Raw genomic sequence first — 19,181 nt, 5'->3', positions numbered from 1 at the left:
TATAAAAAATCATCTGGTCCTTAGCAGGTAATAAAATCTAAATCTAACCACACACAACATATCCCACTGTTTTATTATTTATTTAACAAAAATGAAGCCAAAATGGAGAAGCTTTAAGTGAAAAACTAAGTACACCCCATGATTTGATACCTTGTTAAACCACCGTTAGCAGCATTAACTTAAAGTACCGTAATCATTTTCTGTATGACTATTATCAAACTCTCATATTGTTGTGAAGAATTTCTGTCGCACTTTACCAGTTTTGGCAAAAGCTTTAGTTCATTGCGGTTTACGGCATTTCATTTATAACCAGCTTTCTTAAGGTACTGAGATGGCATTTTGATTAGGTTGAAGCCTGGACTTTGTCTGGGCCATTATGGATTCTTTTCTTTTTCATCCTTTTCTGCTGTGCATGACATCATTGCTCATTGAAAAAATTAAAAAAAAAACTTATTGAAAACAAACTTGTTGTCAATAATTTAGTGCAGCAATGTTGGTGCTCTCATAGATTAGAAAATATGACTTACAGAGTTGCCTTGGCATTGCTTTTAGCTTCCATTTTTTTCCATATTTTCTAAATGTAGGTAAGATTTATTTTTTTATTTAAACCAGAGCCCCACACAGTAATTCTTTTCCATCACCAGTCATCATCAGCCAGCATTTTATGTCCATTTACTCTGAGCACAGGTATATATATATATATATATATATATATATTTTTTTTGTGCAAACCACATTAAACTCTATTAATCAGTTGGCAATGATAATTTACTGATCTGACTGGAATAAACTGGAATCCAACTGCGTGCTATGGGTACATTAGCACAAACCTTTGTACTTCCTTATCTACAAATCTGTAGATACTGAATGTGTATCAAGGGGGTGAACGCTAACTTTAGTTGAGGAGTGTTGGGGATTTTGATGGTTTAAAGTGAAATTTGAAATCATAAATTTACATAGGTCAAAACTAACATATTTTTCACAGCTTGTTTTTATACAATTTGGTAATTCAGGGCCAAAGAAGCTTGTGAAATCTGAGAATAAACATGGACCCTGTATTTTGAAACTTGCATATTTACTCAGAGAGAGCTATGTATAGTAGCATGTTGTTCCTGCTAACTTTGCAGGTTTTACTAGGTAAAATTCCAGTCTAATTCTATACAAATGATCAGTATTCATTCATACAATAGTTTCAAAAACCAAATCACATTTTACAGTTTTTTAAAAACTTTAAATACATCCCTACATAAATATACTTTAACTAGGGTGTTCTTTAGCATTAAAGTGAAATATTAATTATTAGTCAGGGTCTGAAAAAGAATGATCTTTCTCAGCTATTGCTGGGGCTGGAGTGGGGTGGTCGACTGAAAGAAGTTAAGAGAAAACGCGAAAGGCAGGGGGTGTAGGGGTATGATGCAAATACAGGGTAGTACACCTGTGCAAGTCACAGAACATTCTCTGTAGGGTGTGTTTTTTTATATGTAAAAATTAGATTTGAATATTTGAAAGGCTTCAGTGGGTATTTTTCCCAAAGATAGCACACTGACTAGGTTTAAAAAAAGTACATGGTCTTTGCTTTGCTGCTCTTATGCATATTGTATTTAATGGCCACCATTTTTTCGTCTATAGGGGTTATTGAACATTTGCAGAGTCGAATTCAATCACTTTATTAACTTTAAATGTAAAATGGCTATGCAAGACATTATTTGGAAAGACAATGAAAGCTTTATTTTGTAATTGTAGCAGTAAGCTTTAAAGTTATTTTTTTTTACATTTTCAGTGTTTTGACAAACATATTTAGACTTTTCCATTAACTCATCTACCATGAGGATCATGAGCTGGTCATAGTTTTGAGGAATTTACCCTTGCACAAGCACTTTTTCCTGTTTTTTCTGGTGATTTACTTGCATTTTGCTCATGCATTTTCACCCTCTGCTTGGTGGTTTATTACAGACAGCTTTTAGTTTTCTCAATGGAAGCCAATCCGGCAGGATTACAGATTCAGCGGCACTCTGCCCTCTTTTTCTAGGAAGGAAAACATTCTGCTTTCTTTGTTTGGTAATTTGATAATATGGCACTGTGCTCATCTTATATCATGTAATTGCCAATCACATGTTGGTGCATATAGATACCACATGTTGGTGCATATAGATACATCCTCCTAGATCTACCAGTCATCAAATTAGTAAATGTTACTTGTCTCTTCATTAAACAATCCCTATCCTAACTGAATATAAAATAGTCACTTAAAATAATGTTTGAAATTATTTTACTTTGCTAAATGCAAATGTAAATCCAATATTTGGATTTGTAATTAGCTAAATGTAGATGGAATCCCAAACTACAAGAATCAATATTTGTTCCCTCCTCAGAAACAAGTAGAAAAATATAAGAAAGGTAAGCTAGATTTTCATGCTTGGCAGTTCAAAATAGCAATAAGAGCAACATTTTAGACATAGAAAAACCAGAAATAATTTACCATTCTATTCAGTTATAACTGGGCATTGCAAGATAACCATGCTTGGCTTGGGTACCCAATGAACATGCCACATGTGCTGAAGAGTTGAAGGGGACTAAAAGAGCATAGCTCTCCTGTCTTTGCATTGCATAAACATTATTTGCATTGGGCAGGACTAAGTCACTAGGCAACTTTTCCCTCCTTCGCTTAGATATTTCCTCTGCTTTTGAAACTGTTGATCACCCCCTTCTATTACAAATCATGTGCTCCATTGGTATCAGTGACACTGCTCTCTCTTGATTTGCTGTCTGACCGCTCCTTTCAAGTTTCTTTCAATGGTAACTCCTCCTCATCCACTCTCCTCGCTGTTGGTGTTCCCCAGGGGTCAGTCCTTGGACCGGTTCTCTTTACTCTGTACACTCGGTAGTCTCATATCCTCCTTAACCCACCTATCCTGACTCTCTCCACTACAATCTGTTATGAATGCTATAGCCAAACGCATCTATCCTTTCCATTGTGCTTCTTCTGCTGCCTCTTTTTGTAGTTCTCTACACTGGCTTCCATTTCCGCTTGCAGTGAAAAGCAAGCTCCTGTGTTTTGCTTTCAAATCCTTCCACATCTCCTGTCCCACCTACCTTTCTGACCTGAAAAGTACAACCCTAGCCACTTTCTTTGCTCTTTCAATGACCAACTAATGACTTCCTTTCATGACCTCATCACATGCATGCCTCCTCTTAGATTTTAAGCTCTTTCTAGAAGGATCCTCTCCTTCTCCTGTGTCATTGTTTGTATCTGTCATTTGCAACCCCTATTAAATGTACAGTGTTCCGTAATAGGTTGGCACTATTTAAATTCTGTTTAATATTATTAATAATAATGTAGAACAATGATCAGGTCTGTGTAACTTGCAGCACAACATACAAAGTGCACTATTAAGGAGCCTAGTCATGTGCTGCCCCCTACATTTACATTAATGGTCAGTTGTAAGAAGATTACCCCTTACGTTGGTGTTAGTGGAAAGAAGACTGCCCCTTGGAAAAGGTGGTCAGTAAGAGTGGAAATGGCCTTTGGATCTTCAGGAGAAAGAATTACCCAGCATTAGAGCCAGTTGGTACTTACCATTGTGATGACAGTGTTAGAATTATGCTGGCACTGTTGAGCAGTACAAAAAACCCGCCAGTTATCCTGGCTTCCTTCACTGAGATACACATGTTTAATTTAATTTTTTTTTAAGAGGAAAGTGATCAGGCAGGTAAGAATGTTTTTTTTCAGAAGAAACATCACCTGGCTCTTTCTGCAGTAAAGCACTGCTCAATCCCAAAATTTGAAAGTGGAACTTTAGTAACCAGAAAATAATAAATGATAAAATGCCCTATTCATTTCTGTTCTGTAACATAAACATTAGTTCATGCACGGGAGATTAGTATTGCTTCTTCTTATTGCAGAATTCTACCTTTAACTCTGCTTCATAATACTTTTATGGTCTCCAACTTACTTTAATATTAATAAGTACCATGATTCTTAAATGTGTCAACTGTGGAGTACCCTCACTAGTCTCTTTAGGCATCCTAGTTGTTTTATCTATGTAGTAAAATCTGCATGTGCAGACCATGCGGTAAGCTCATTACAGAGCTATACATGGTAATTACTTTAATGCGATAGCTATAACCACCCAGTCTGAAACCACTGCATTTATTGCAAATAAAATTCACTTCTGTATGTATTTTATTAAACTAGATGCTTATTCTTCCTTATGTGAATTCACTTAAAACAAACTGATGTTTAATAGTTTTACATCTTTTAAAAGCCAACAAAAGTCAAAAATGAATTAGGCAAACTGTGAAATCAATAATGTTGACCGATGTAAAGTTTAAGTAAATCCTTTGAAATAACTTTCAAATTAAAAACTGACTGTATAGTTGTAATGCCTGTAACAGTGCAACTGCAGGATCTCTTATCCAGTTAGATTTCTCTTAACAGATTTAAGCCTTGCAATTTCTCACCAACTCCTTTGTGTTGCAAATCCTGCGTCCTCATGAAGATACATCCTTTAAGTGCAAGGCTGTTGGAAAATGCAATCTGACGTCTATTGTTGGTTCTGTTATGTTTCAGATATTCCGTTGTAGATTTGCTTGTGTGTTTGGCATCTATTTTCTGCTCTGATGGCCCCAAATTTGATTTGAGATTATTTTGGTATTTGCAGGAGTCCATGTTCAACTCATTGACTGCAAGGTACCCAGGATCGGAACTTTTATTAAACAAAGAATGTCACTTATCTTTGTATTGGCGATCCTGGTCCATAGTCATATGTCTACCATAGTCATATGTCTTTTAATACAATCTAATTCGGGGGAAGCCACCTAACCAAACCTCATGCTCATAGAGCATGGGAGGCGATTGGAGTACCAAAAGGAAAAACACACAAACACAAGGAGATTATGTAAACATGGGACTTAGCGCTGTAAATGCCAGAGTACAAGCCACTAAGCGGCCGTGCTACCTGTATGTTTTCATATTTCCTACTGTTACTATTTGGAATTAAAATTTCTTTTCTATAGAATTTCATATTAATGAACTATACAAAGTAATCTATTATCTTGATGTAGAAAAAATATTTCTAATGCCATATTTATAATGCAGTGAAGGGGACATTTACTAAACAATCAAACTAACAAATTATTGACATATAAAATATATTGACAGGAAGGTTCACATGCAACTATACCTTTCCCATCAAGGCAAAAGCCTTAAATGTAGAATTAAAGCTACGCTGTTTTGGTTCGAATCAAAAACTCTAAAAAGAACTAGTATGGCCCATTAGAAGGCCACACACCAAATCATCTAAGGCAAGGCTTGAAAATTTCTGTTCACTGATGGTCCCCACTATATCTGAAAAAGCCATTCTACCAAAAAGATATGGAAAAAACAGTGATAAAAGTAGCCACAGCTGGTTCTACCTTTTGTGTCATATTAGGCACTTAGGTATAAATTGTTTCAATTTAAATGGTAAAATCCAGGTGATTATAGTCCTAGATAGTTACCAAAACTATGCTGGAAAATGAAATATTATATTTTAGTGTTTTAATATTTGACCTTTATACGTATTTGGAAACCATGGAGGCTACAGACACAGACTATGATACTGTCAAAAGCAAGGATCACTTTACTTAACCTTTTGTTCGTAGTTTCACAGCCTAATTACCAAAGACTTTGTTTTAGCTCATCAGTGAAAGTATATCTGATTTACAAGGTCTTTCAATAAGTTTGCTGCCAATGCAAGCTTATTGTATAATCAATATATTATTGAGTTTTGCCATCACTCGTGAATCTAGACAAACGAGCCAGATTGTAATTAATAATAAAACCAGTCTGGTTAATTATTTCAAAATAGGATGCAGAAAATAGTATAAATTCCTGGCTTTTCCTTAGCTGCTTTAGGCTTCCAAGAGAATCTCCTCAACACATCTGCAACCATGAAGTGGGTCACTCTATTTAGTTTGTTGATTCTCTCCATAGCCACTGAGTCAAGACACCTACACAAGCGTCATCATGGTAAGAGAGAACTATTGAGCAGCAATTTAACCTTACTTCCTGTCCCTCATACTAGGTGATATTTCCCCCTGCCTAAGGGTAGATTTCTTTTCCCTTCCTATTGTCTGTGAACAGAAATGAGAATACATCTTTATAACAAGGATACAAACAGCAGTAAAAACCTCACAACCAAAAAGTTGTGTTCTTGCTGCGATAATATTGGAGAAGATATAGATAAAAGTAGGGCTTGCAATACATCAATCTGTCCTTTCCCAACTTTTGTATTGGTTCTCTGCTGTGAAGATAGCAGATTCCTTATTTTGTAAAGATCAATGATCTATTATAATCTCATGCATGCAGTTTGTAACATTTTTGAACTTAATAGGAAAATATGCTGAATGTCTACCTTAATGAGACCATCTGTACATTTTCTGTTTATTAAATTTTGTGTCACTTTTTTGTTAGAACAACACATTCGCCTCATTCCTGACATCGTAAAACAAGCTGGAAAACCACTTGTTGAAAAACTGTAAGTATTTATTCTTCTCTAGGCTGTTGTAAATATAACAATTGCAAACTTTACATTAAACTGATTTTAAAAATAGTAAAGTATATTTATAAGTAAACTTTTTCAAGGGTTTACAAAGTGCTACAGTGACAAATCAGATTTTGAATTATTGCACTATGCTCAGTGAGTATGAGTAAAAATATTTTTTACTATTAGCCCCTCATGACTACTCCTTTTCTTTTTTCATTTGGTGTTTAAAATGGCCCTTAATGTTCCATGTGAGTTTATAGAACTAGGCACTGATAATATAAGAGGGCTGTAAAACAATAGGATCAATATTAAGCTTAAAAATATTAAATACCAATGTACGTAGTGTAATCATCCCCCTTAACCCTATAAAAGTAAATAATGCAAACACTCATTGATCCTGTTTTAAATAATGCTTATGAAGACTATTATGGAAAAACCTGGGTTATCAAGCAATAAGGAAAAAGATAATTCAATATTAGTTGGCAAAAGTTACATACTGTGACATGCACTATAACACAAACCCTCATTCACCTTAATAGCTATAGTAATCGTGGACAAGGTAATCACAAAATAAAAACATTCACAACAAAAGCAAAGTCCCTTTATTTTCCATCCAGCAAACATTTTTAGCCTTCCAATCTTTTAATTACCCAAAAAGCAGGCTCTTGTCATCTTTAGAAGCCAAATGAAATCTGTTTTTTTTATCCAACTGTAGTAATTTCATGAATTCAATGCCCAATTAATTTGAACACATAGACATGCCTAACTATTTCAGGGGTATATGTATCACTAGAAAGCTTGATCCTTACAGATGAGCATGTCCCTGGGATAGTCTAACTGCTTGGCATTCAGTGGATACAACCTGAACCTGGCATCTGGCAGTGGTGGTCACTGTGGCTATATATTAAAAAAAGAAAAAGAAAAAAAATAGCTTTATGTGCAAGGTCTCTTCTAAGTTTTGTGGCTTAGTGAACAATCCCTTTGAAAATCAAATCTATAGTGATGATATGTTACAAATACTAATGATGAAAAACCATGTTTGAGTTCTTTTTTACATAATACGCTGTCATGTGTTACAGATTGTTGGTGTTAGTGGCACAGGATTTCCAAAAATGCTCACTGGATGAACATCTGAAACTCCAGGCAAAACTAATGGAGGTTGTTAACGAATGTGTAGAGCATCCAGAAGAAGCTAAATGCAAAACACCAGCGGTATGTCATTCTTGACTGTTTCCCCTATTCCACTTGCATATCAGTAGTGGCCTTCCTCTCAGAGATGTAGATAGGTGAATGTGGCATGCTTACGGTTGCATTAAACTTTCATTTTACCATGCCACTGGGCTTTTTCCAGGTGCTTTGAACTGAATTTTAAACACTCATTTGTAAAGGGTCAACAACACTGATTTCCAGTAGTTTCATATAATTTCTCTCTTGACTGCCGAAGCACGTCCCTAGTCTCCAAGTACACCAATAACATATATTTGCATTCCCTGGCTGTCATAATCATTAAGAAGATAGTTTTTAGTTCTGTCAAGAGCAAGATTTGAAACCTGCCTGTTGTGATCATACTTTGCTGTGTGCAAGTTAAATTGTAGCCCAGGGAACGTGACCCTGTAGGCTATCTACATAAAACAAACTATCAGTTAAAAAATAAAAGTATTTAGTTCCCTAAATGTTCATCCAAAATTTGCAGATTTCTGCAAAAACTCATAATTTGGCAAAAGGCATTGGAGTCAATAGAAAAAAAAATCAAGATTATTTAACCTATTTTTCCAGTATCCGCGCAGATGTCTCCCAACACCGTTAAATGCTCTGTCCTGCAAGATCAGTAAGTGACCAACAGGAATGGTCATTATTGTTACCTAATGGAGTGGATAATCAGGAGCAACAATTTGTTTTAGTAGTTTGGCCCTCAACAACTGCTTAGTTTAGTACCTTTCATTAGATCCAGCCTGTATATGTTAACTGCCTTCATCATTTATTTGTGCCTCTTGTTGTTGCAGATGACATTATATCATGACACAGTTTGCAAAGAAGATTTGGAGGCAATTTACCCCTGGACTACAGAGTGTTGTGCCAAGGAGGAGGCAGAGAGGATCACGTGCTTCAGAAACCATAGAGATAGTAAAGTTGAAGAATATAAGATTCCAGATGTTGAACAAGCCTGCAAAGACCACAAAGAAAACCCACAACATGCCTTTTCCTAGTGAGTATTTTATTATTAATGTATTAAAGTTTCAAATGTATCAGCTTAAAGCCGAATAGAAATCTCATACATTTTATCTATTTGCAGCCAAGTATTCCTACATGTTATGATTTGTCACTGATTTTTGATTCAAAATGCCTTATAATACCTTTGTCCTCTCTCATACCAATGCTGCCATTATTTGGTGCCAGGAAAGGAAAATGATGGTGGGTAGTAATACATTTTAAATTAAACCAAGTTTAAAGCATTAGGAAAGTAATGTGACCCTATCTTCCTTGCTGAACTACTAAATATAACTTTTAAAAAAGCAATGTCATCCATCTTTCAGGAAGAAAGAAAAAATACATTCGAGTAACCCTGATCTTGCTATGTAGATTATCTTGCATTCTGCTGCAGCATCTTCTTTTGAGATTTGGAGTACAGTTCACAATCGAAAATCCGACCTTAGATAATCCGTTTCCTTCAGCTTTCAGGGATTAATTTCAGATCGCATTTTCTTTACAGGAACTGTAGTACATTGTTTGACCACTTATGTTTTTTTGGTGCTGTTCTCCAGAAACAGCTGTTTGGTCTTGCTTGCTACACTAAATACATACTGAGACGTCCCTGCTCCGCGAACTGTGCTAGATGTCCGCGGTGCTGCGAGAGGAAGGCTGGCCCATGAGAGGAGGAAAGTATAACCTTAAAAAACCGAGAATTTTTGAAAATATGGCACTCCTCAGGCTCTGAGGTTGCTGGATTTTTGTCAACTCTACTAAGTTCTTGGCAGTGGGATGATGAATGCCAACCAGCAACCTAACCCATCATCAGACTTTTATTGCAAAGAAAGAAATAGAGTGTATCTGGCAACATCGGTTACTTAGGATATGTACACATGATAAATAATTGTCAACTGACAGCATTTGCCTTTCTTGTCTATTAATTCAGAATTCATCTTTAGATGACATGACCACAGTAAAGTATTATTTGTTTGAGCCATGCATTTTTTGACTAATTATGCCCAAGTATGTTTGTGTAGCATTATATTAAGTATAACATTTGCAATGTATTCATTCTATTTTTTACATTATAGCTACATCTCCAATATTGGGAGAAGACATCCAAGGCTCTTTCCATCAGCTGTTCTGGGCTTTGCTATAACATACAATCAAATCACCACTGAATGCTGTCAAGCTGAAAACAAAGAAAAATGCTTTGGTGAACGGGTATGCCATAATGAAACTTCATATTTGTATGCCTACGATTTCTGCGCCGAAATCTGGAGCCTGATCACAAAATTCAAATAGAAGTGAAATGAAATAAGACTGAAAAGATGGCTTGGGATTTCAGTATAGCAGCTGCACAGTGTGTCATTAACTGAAACAGACAGGAGCTCACTGGATTTGTGTTTTTCTGTTCTGCAGTGTTTTTCTACAGAACAAAAAGGAGTAGAATAAATGCATGTAGTCAGGCTGTAAAAATTTACACGCTGAAAGGGAAACCGTGCGTAAATTAAGTTACCCTAAATGCATGTCAGTAAAATAAAATGTTAACAATTTTATGTCAGGTTAATTTATCCTTTTTATGTTTTATTTATTTATTGATTTTATTCTATATGTATAGAATTTTGTCTAAAGCAGAGCTATTTGATAGGACGTGAGTCAGTTGTAAAGGGTAATTCATTTGACTTCATAAGTTGTAGCTTGAACTATAGCACATTGTAGACAACAGATATAGTAGTGGTCAATGTGCATAACATAACACTCATTCTATTTTATGTTGTGTTTAACTTGGATTACTATATGTGTTTTTTTAATATATATTTACTATATAACTATATATATATTACTATATATTTCTGCAGATGCCTCAGGTAAAAAAATTGACAAACTTTGTGGAAGACACACACAAACAGAAATGCCGTATTCTTGATTACTTTCCCGAAAGAGTTTCTCAAGCACAGTAAGTATCTATTTTCACTCCAGTAATGTTATGTAAAGGAACTGCAGAGAGCTTGTCTCATCTTCCAAACAAAATTAAAAAATAGGTTATATCTACATGAACTATTTAATTTTCCAACTAATAAATTTTTAATTATTTAATTGTCGCTGGAAATTATCTTTTGTGACTTGTTTCAAGTGACAGATGAATGAACGTGCACTGTACACATACACTGTTTTGCTCTATTGAGAGGGGAGGATGAGCAAGCGTCTCCCCGCTGTGCTGTCCTCCATGGAAACGCACAGTGGTCCTTCACTAGTCCAGTATGGTGGATTGAATTTACTTTTGAAAATTTATATTGTGAACAATCTCGATCCTTCAAGAACTGGCTTTACTGACTGCTCAATGGGGACAGAGAAGGCAATCAAAACTTTATTAAACCTTTCTGATTCCATCCAAAACTAAAGCTTCTGTTTCTTTTATCAGGACACTTGTTCAAGTTTCCCAAAAGTTTCCACATGCAGATTTTGCTGATGTGCAAAAACTGACCTTGGAAACTGTGCATTTGATCCAAGACTGTTGCAGAGGTGATGCTGTGGAATGTTTGATGGAGAGGGTAAGTCTATAAACTACTCTATCTACAATATATCTGGGTGTTTCATGGATCACCTTAAACGTTTACCTGATATCTAGATTTTCATTTGGTAGTAGTTTGACATCTGAGATTGATATATGCCTACATCTGTAAAGCGTATTTCTTTCAGGTGTAATTCATGAAATTGTTTATTTTACATGTTTGACAGATGGAAGAGACAGACCATATATGTGCAGACCACAAAAAATACTCAGACAAACTAGGTGACTGTTGTGCTAAAGATGGTCCAGAACGAACACGCTGCATTCTTGCCCTGCCAGATGACGATGGCAGTGACATTTCCAAAGATCTGACAAAATATTATGAAGGGGAACATGTGTGTGAGGACTATCAAAAAGGAAAGCAAAACCACCTAGCACAGTAAATAAACTTTTTTTGTTTTCTTGCATATTGCCAATGTCTAGACCAGCCTTTCTCAACCTTTTTAACATGGAAATACAGACATTCAAAAAGATCATAAGTTAAACAGATCTGAGAGTTAAAAATTGCTCATTGTTCAATGAACCCTTAGTAACCACTAGAGGAATTCCAGGGTTCCACGGACCCCCATTGAGAGACAATAGTGCCTTGGGTGTCACCATGTTGTATAATAACCTGTAGTACAATTAAAAAGCAGCTTTATGAGTTCCATTGACACATAGCTTCCAACAAATATCTTGTAATCATTTAAGTACCAGATGCCAGAACATCTGATTTACACTGGATATCTCCAATATAATCTCCAGAACAGCTAGATATATAGCTAAGCATGTGAATTTTCGCCTTATTTCTGCTGTGCATAAGCACAGGAAATATACTTGTCTGCATACAGGGAGATTTTCTTTGCAAGTCAGAAGATTTGCTTTTGCAATATTAAGGGTCCCCAACTGATAAAAGTACATAGGTACTCAGACATTGATAATCAAAAGTAATATTTACAATTTCCAGCCTTATATGTGACAGATTAAATTCAAAGTGCGACAATGAACCCTAGCAATCAGCCTGTTTGGTCTGATTGGCTTTTGATTTGTCAATCCTGCTAGTGGGCACACACATTCCTGTGCATTCTGCATGGTTATTTTAAACAGTATTACCTGCTTTGGCCAGGTAAAAAAATATTTAAACAATCTTTTGCTTCTGTTTTTACAGCTTTACATATGAGTATTCCCGAACACACCAGGAATCATCATCTCTGTCATGTTTAAGAGTTGCTAAAAAATATGAAGAAATGGTTGAGAAGTGCTGTGCTGGTGAGCACCGTGCTGAGTGTCTCAAGGAAGCGGTATGTTTATGAACAGCAGTGAATTAATAAACACAGTCTAGGTCTGTGTTTCTCAACCTTATAAAATGAGGCAACCCTTGAAATAATCTTTAGGTCTTCAGAGAACACCTGCTATAATTACTATATCCAAAGCTTACAGTACATTAGTGTAGTGGTCAGTGAAAAGAATTCCTCCCATATTGCTGGCCAGTGGGAAGAATGTCACCCTTACAGTTTCCTAAAAAGACCACTGATATCAGTTAAACTGACCTTAGGCTTAGTCTACACAGATTGTTTCTCCAGCATTTAACCTGAGGCTTTTAAAGCCCTTGTTTGAAATCCCCATGCATTCCAATAGGCTAATCTACACCAGGACTTTTCCTTGTGGCACGTTTATGACATTTATCTTAAACCTTGCTTGCAATGATTTAGAAATGAAAACGCTGTGTTAACGCTGGAAAACGCCCAAAACTGTGGGTAAACACTTCCATTGATTTCGATTGGATGTTTTCCCGTGGTTTTTCTCGCGTTTTTGAGCACTTAATATGTAAATTAGTTTAAAATGCGGTAAAATGTGATAAAAACATGGGAAAATGTGGCATAGGCATTTTCCAGCATTTTAAAGGCAAGCTATAAAATGCTAATAAAAGTGCCTAAAATGCATATAAACGCAATAGGAACATTTACACGCATTTTTTAAAAACGCCCATGTAGACCCAGCCTGAGAGGCACAAATTGCTTATTGCTCAAGGAACGCCCCTAGCAATGCCCGGTGGAACCCTGGTTTAGAAACACTGGTATAGGTAGTAAGTTCTTTTGTTCTTGTTTTACTTAAGTATTTATTTTTTATTTTTATTTTAGCCAAAATTGTTAGCTGCACAGAAGGAAAATGAAGAGCTAATTAAACAGAACTGTGGTGGCTTAGCCCAACATGGTGTTCAAGATTTTTATGTTGGGTAAGTTAAATATTTACAACCTCAATTTTGTGAATAAGTCTCTTAAAGTTAACATTCTATCTAGTAAAGGTCTTCCTATGTTCAGTAGAAAACCAATCCTAAAATAAATGTACAATGTAATGGAAATGCTTAAAGCTGAATTCCAGGCAAACAGTTAAATACACAAATTAAGTATATGCATGATACCCAATTTAACTGCCACACTGACTGTATTTCTGTACTATATAAAATATATTATTTTTGACATATAGCACCTATCTGACAGGTGCGGAGACCTGCTTTTGTTTGTTGCAGTTTTATTTTCATTAACAAGTCTCCTTCCTGTTTTGTGCCCGGACAGTAATAGGAGAAACAGTTTGTCTATTTTCTCTGCAACAACACAGCCCTGCCTAGCAGAGGAGGGGACCTTTTACAATACAGGTCTCTTGGTGTTACCTTCTTTAGCAGAAATTATTGTATTTATGTATTTTGCTAAACTACTTCCAGTTTCCTACACTGACTTGTGAAATGGCAAGTATTTTTCTATGAAAAAATTCTTTGGTTGCAAGAAATATCTAGTAGTCGTTCATCATATTCAACTGGACTCATTCTTGTGATGTTGAAGATGATAGGAGGATTTACATCTGCTTTAAGTTTAATGGAAGTCAAGGGCTGTGTAAAGTGTCCAGTAGGTTGAGTCTGGCCTATTGTTTTTAAATTACCTGACAACGAGTGGAAAACAGAAGAGTTAAAACCTAGACCTAAAGTTCTTACCCTTCCACCTTCTATTAATAGTTAGAGGTTTTATCCTCTATGCCTAACTCAGGGTTCTTTCCCCTCCACCTTCTGTCTATTACTCAAGGTTCTAGCCCTTCCACCTTCTGTTTATAACACAAGGTTCAAACCTTTCCATCATCTATTCACCAAAGAACAAGGTTTCTAACCCTTACTTTCCATCCATAAAAAAGGTTATATCCCTTTCATCATCTACCCATAATTGGAGACTTTAGGCCTTCCGTTCTCCATAGCAAGCGTTTCTAATAATAATAATAATAATAATAATAATCTTTTACCCATCACTAAATAGGGTTCTAATCCTTCCATCCTAAGTCCATAACCTGGTTTTAAAACTTCCACCTTACACCCACAATGACCCATTCCAATCCTTCCATTTTCTACCCAAAACTAATAAAAAATGTTTTGTTGGATTTAGGCTTTCATATTGCAAGAAAATATATCACACTATAATATTGGACCTCAGTTCAGATAGTCATTAACATTTTCCTGTTTCTCTTTTCAGGTTGCTTTATCGGTACTTTAAAAAGATGCCACAAGTAACATCCCCAACACTCGTTGATATAGCAGGTAGAATGACCAAGATTGGCGTCTACTGCTGTTCTTTGCCTGACAACAAAAAGCAACCCTGTGCTGAAGAGAAGGTTAGCTCTACTTCTTGTTTTCTGTTGTAACATGTAACATGCTTGAGTTAATGTGATTGACATATTTGAGCTTGTCTAGAACAGTGTTTTTCAACTTTTTTTGAGCCACGGCACATTTTTTTACATTGAAAAAATCCTGCGGCACACCACAAATCAAAAATGTTACAAAATGACACTCTGTAGCTAATTCTTTTGTCTCTAAGAATAAACAAGAAAACTGTTACCTACTGCCACCCACTGACATGAAAGAGTATTACATTACTCTGCCAGTCACTACAGCACAGACACTCGACAATGGTAATTGGATAATTTCCCACGGTACACCTAAGGATCTCTCATGGCACACTAGTGTGCCGCGGCACAGTGGTTGAAAATCACTGGTCTAGAACAACATAAACTATTCAAAAAAATGTAACATTCAGTCCAAAATGTAATGTTCTTTTGGATAAGTGTTTGTCTATTTTTTTTTCTTTAAATACACCATTGTGTCTAATTTTGAAAGTCTTTTAGAATATTACACTAATATTACACTTTATACATTTTTTTATTTTAGCTGGATATCGTTTTGGGAGAGATGTGTGAAAGCGGAAAGCAAGTAAAAATAAATGAGGGTGTTGACGGTTGTTGCAGGGACTCATATTCTTTTAGAAGACCATGCTTCACTAAACTTGAACCTGATACTAAATATGTAGCCCCAGCATGGGATGAAAGTAAGCTCCACTTTTCTGCTGATTTATGTGATGGTACAGCAGCACAACAACAAGAGAAAAAACTGATGTAAGTTGTACAAAAACAGCCAACACTTCCCATTCTCTGCTCCTACTTAAGGCATAGTCTACACCAGTGTTCGCCAACCCTTTTGGACCCACAGACCACTTAAATTACCTGCTCAGGACCGCACATGCGTGGGGAGCTGGGTGTCACTCAAAGGGGGAGAAACTTTCCCCACAGTGATGTCATGATGCCAGAACCCGCCCACTCTCCTATCGCAGGTCTGAGCCCTGAGTTCTTCCCTTTCCATTTCCCTAAGCCTTCGATCCATATTGGACGTTGTCCACGGCTCTGGCTGGTGTGCTCCCCAGCTGGGTCCTTCTCCTGACACCGCTCGTGGGCACACTGGCCAGAGCCATGGACCACCAAAATTTACACACAGATTGTTGACCGCTGGTCTACACAGATTGTTTTTTAAACTCCTATAAACTCCAATGTTACTTTTGAAATATTTAGGATTCATTGAGGTTTAGTTTACTTTCAAATGTGCTGCCTAACCATGTCATCAGTTGCAGAACCATTCATGATAATTTTGGAATTCCTGATAAAGTGTAGTGCTGTAAGAAATAAAGTAGCTGTGTTCAGGCACTACATTAAAGATGTGAAAAAAAGATTTATGTTAAAAAATCATAGCTTAAACAAATCTTTCATATAAATTCTTTACACACATCTGAGTTGTTGTATTGTGTAAAATGTGGTCCTTTATAGTTCTAATGTATTTAAAAGCATACCAACACACTATTACAGCAGTGGGCAATGTACCAGCACCAGCACACAATATAGGTAGAGATTAGTAATAGGTGAAATTGCCTAATTGGTTCGCTTACGGGTTCAGAGAACATTCTACAATGTTTGTGAACCTGTTTGCTAAACACCCATGCTTAACAAGTAGCTGGCTAATAGTGGCTACTAGCCAGCCACTAGGCTCCTGCTACTGAATGTCAAAGGGCTTCCAATATCACTTTAGACTGAGACTAAAGAAGGAAAGTAAATGAATGAAGAATCACACCATTGTATATAAGTGCAGAGATACCTAACTTATTTTGATAAAATGGTGTAAGTGATAAACGAGTTTTATAGGCTAATCCTTACCCTTGCCATAAGGGCTTGTATTTGTCCAAGTACCAAAAGAAAAAGGTGTTTTCTCTTGCAGATTTCATCATCTAGGTATCAGTATCATCTGATACCTAGATGATGAAATAAATTATGTGTTTTAAAGGTTCAATAGCTGGTCTTTAAAAAGACCTCATAAGAGGCTCTTAATCTCCTCTGTTCTTTGGAAAGCTTATAAATTGTGCTTTTGCTAGAGTTTGGATCTAATAGATTTTCATGCCCCTTACAAAACCACACTCTACATCACACCTTACATCTAGAAGTAATGAACATATTTCTTGCAAAAATCCTATTTCCAATATAGTCCTACAACATGATCTTCCTAGTCCTATAATATTCTTAACATTTTAATGTAGGATAATATAATGTAATTTATTTACAGATTGTTGGCTGATTACCTAAAAATGAAGCCTGACCTTGGGGCTGAAAAACTTAAAGAAGTTGTTGAATCCTTCAGAAAAATAGTAGAAAAATGTTGTGCAGCAGAGAGCCATGAAGTATGCTTTAATCTGGAGGTATGTTATCGGAGTACTGTAAAATGTGTATAATGACAACCCCGATAGAATGTGACTGCATTAAGGGTGTATTCTGTTATTCTGTTCTGTTTATGTTCCCTTTATTTGTAATTGTTAGCTAAATGTTCCCATATGAATAGTGTTGACTTAAGCTGACAATCTATTTGGAGGGCCATGCAATCAGCATTCCTGCAGGGAAAAGTTTTGAAATTGGACAAAAAAAGATATTAAAAAAAAGAAAAATTGGTCATGCAAGTGCAATACCCACCATCCAGGAACTGGGCCTACCAAACTCCTAGGTGAACAAATACAAAACAATATTGGGAAATATGACTGACAGGCAAATATAATTATTGGTTTATCCAAGACATACAAGAACTCCATTACTCTACCCTGCAAATCTAAGCATGCAAATATGGATAAAAAATATTAATAAAAAATCTTTTCTACATAATGAAATATTTGAAGCATATGCTATATTATACTTTAATATAAAGTATCTAACACGTATTTGGTTATTTGTACTTATTTCAGTAACCTATACCAACCGATCCAAATCCATAGTACACTTTATTTATAAATATTGCTTGGTAGTGCAACTGACAGGTTATTTATTTGCATTTTAGGATTATAGGCAAAGGTGAGCCTTTAATAAAAGTGATTAAAAGCAGTGTATCTATTTCTATGCTAAACTAATTATGTTATTTGTGTTTTTGTTTTGTTTTTTTTAGAAACCAGGCCTTCTTGCAGTAGTCACACATTAGACTAATAAACATTAACATGGAACAGGTAAAACATACAACATACATAACTGTTATATGTGTTTGCATTTCTACCTTGTAGATACAAGTCAGCAGGCTTTCATGTATATAGTGTACATATAGTCTAACCTTTTTTATTTTAGCATTGAATAGAATACAGAGGAGGTAAACGCCTGTTTTCAATAATTTTTAATGATGTACTGAGAAAAAAAAGTATACTGATATTGTCCCCTTTAGCAGAAACACTGGCCACACACAAGTTGACATCAACTTGGTGACAATGTGTAACCTCTCCCCTATGCAAAATTCCAGTTGCTTTACTGCACTGTTTTTAAAGGGACGCCTGGTTGGTATCAGAAGTTCATGATGAGCATCTTCTTTTACCTTTCATGTGTACCAAACCTAAAAAAACATAATGGGATTTGTGGGCTGATTGAATTCACCTGCATTCTTTCATCTGCATTATGATGGCATTCTAATGCCAAAATAATAGTGATCCCATTCCTAAAACAGAAAAAGGGATATACCTCCATATAAAGTATCTTTGGATTGTATCCATCCTTTGTCTTTAAGCAACCAAAATCATACCTGCGTTGGAAAATACAGAATCTCATCATCAACATCATATAGTCATAAGACACTAAATTAAAAAACCCAGAAACCAAACAATAGCAAGCTCCCCAGTCTTAGTATTTAGTCTAAATACAATGAACGTATTTATGTTTCTTTGCAGTGTTTAAACCTGATTTTTTTTCTTTAAACAGACCGCAAGCTGAAAGAACAAGACAGCACTGGGACATTCAATTTAACCAAAATCAACTAGTCACTGTTGCATGCTTCTGAAGGCTCATGTGAAAAAAACTGCCATAATAAATAAACTCTTGATAAACTACATTTTGGGGTCTGTGTCTTAATATGTAATGTTTAAGCTATAGTTTCAGCCTTCTGACATTCCACTAGAAACATATAACACATATGCAAGGTATAATCATAGTTCACTTCTGGTGATTGTTACATAAAATATATTGCATTGTCTACAACAGTTATCAGTTCAGCATCAATCCAATCTTTATCATAAAACCCCATGGTCACATGTACG

The 19,181-nt window shown here is 35.8% G+C and overlaps 1 protein-coding gene across 1 annotated transcript; it reads left to right on the top strand.

Moving 5' to 3' along the window:
• Nucleotides 1-5,854: 5,854 nt before the first annotated feature.
• On the top strand, nt 5,855-18,976 carry LOC140326604 (albumin-like). Its single transcript, XM_072405347.1, has 15 exons — nt 5,855-6,010; nt 6,455-6,518; nt 7,607-7,739; nt 8,531-8,733; nt 9,806-9,938; nt 10,577-10,674; nt 11,140-11,269; nt 11,457-11,668; nt 12,437-12,569; nt 13,410-13,504; nt 14,784-14,922; nt 15,476-15,699; nt 17,189-17,321; nt 18,053-18,110; nt 18,847-18,976. Exons 1-14 carry the CDS (start codon nt 5,932-5,934, stop codon nt 18,083-18,085), a joined length of 1,809 nt encoding a protein of 602 aa, XP_072261448.1. The 5' UTR covers nt 5,855-5,931; the 3' UTR covers nt 18,086-18,110; nt 18,847-18,976.
• The last annotated feature ends 205 nt before the right edge of the window (nt 18,977-19,181 follow it).

This window comes from Pyxicephalus adspersus, chromosome 3 (assembly GCF_032062135.1).
Source record: "Pyxicephalus adspersus chromosome 3, UCB_Pads_2.0, whole genome shotgun sequence".
Classification (NCBI taxonomy): domain Eukaryota; kingdom Metazoa; phylum Chordata; class Amphibia; order Anura; family Pyxicephalidae; genus Pyxicephalus; species Pyxicephalus adspersus.
Note: the sequence above shows the minus strand (reverse complement) of the source record. Positions and strands in the feature narration are given on the sequence as shown.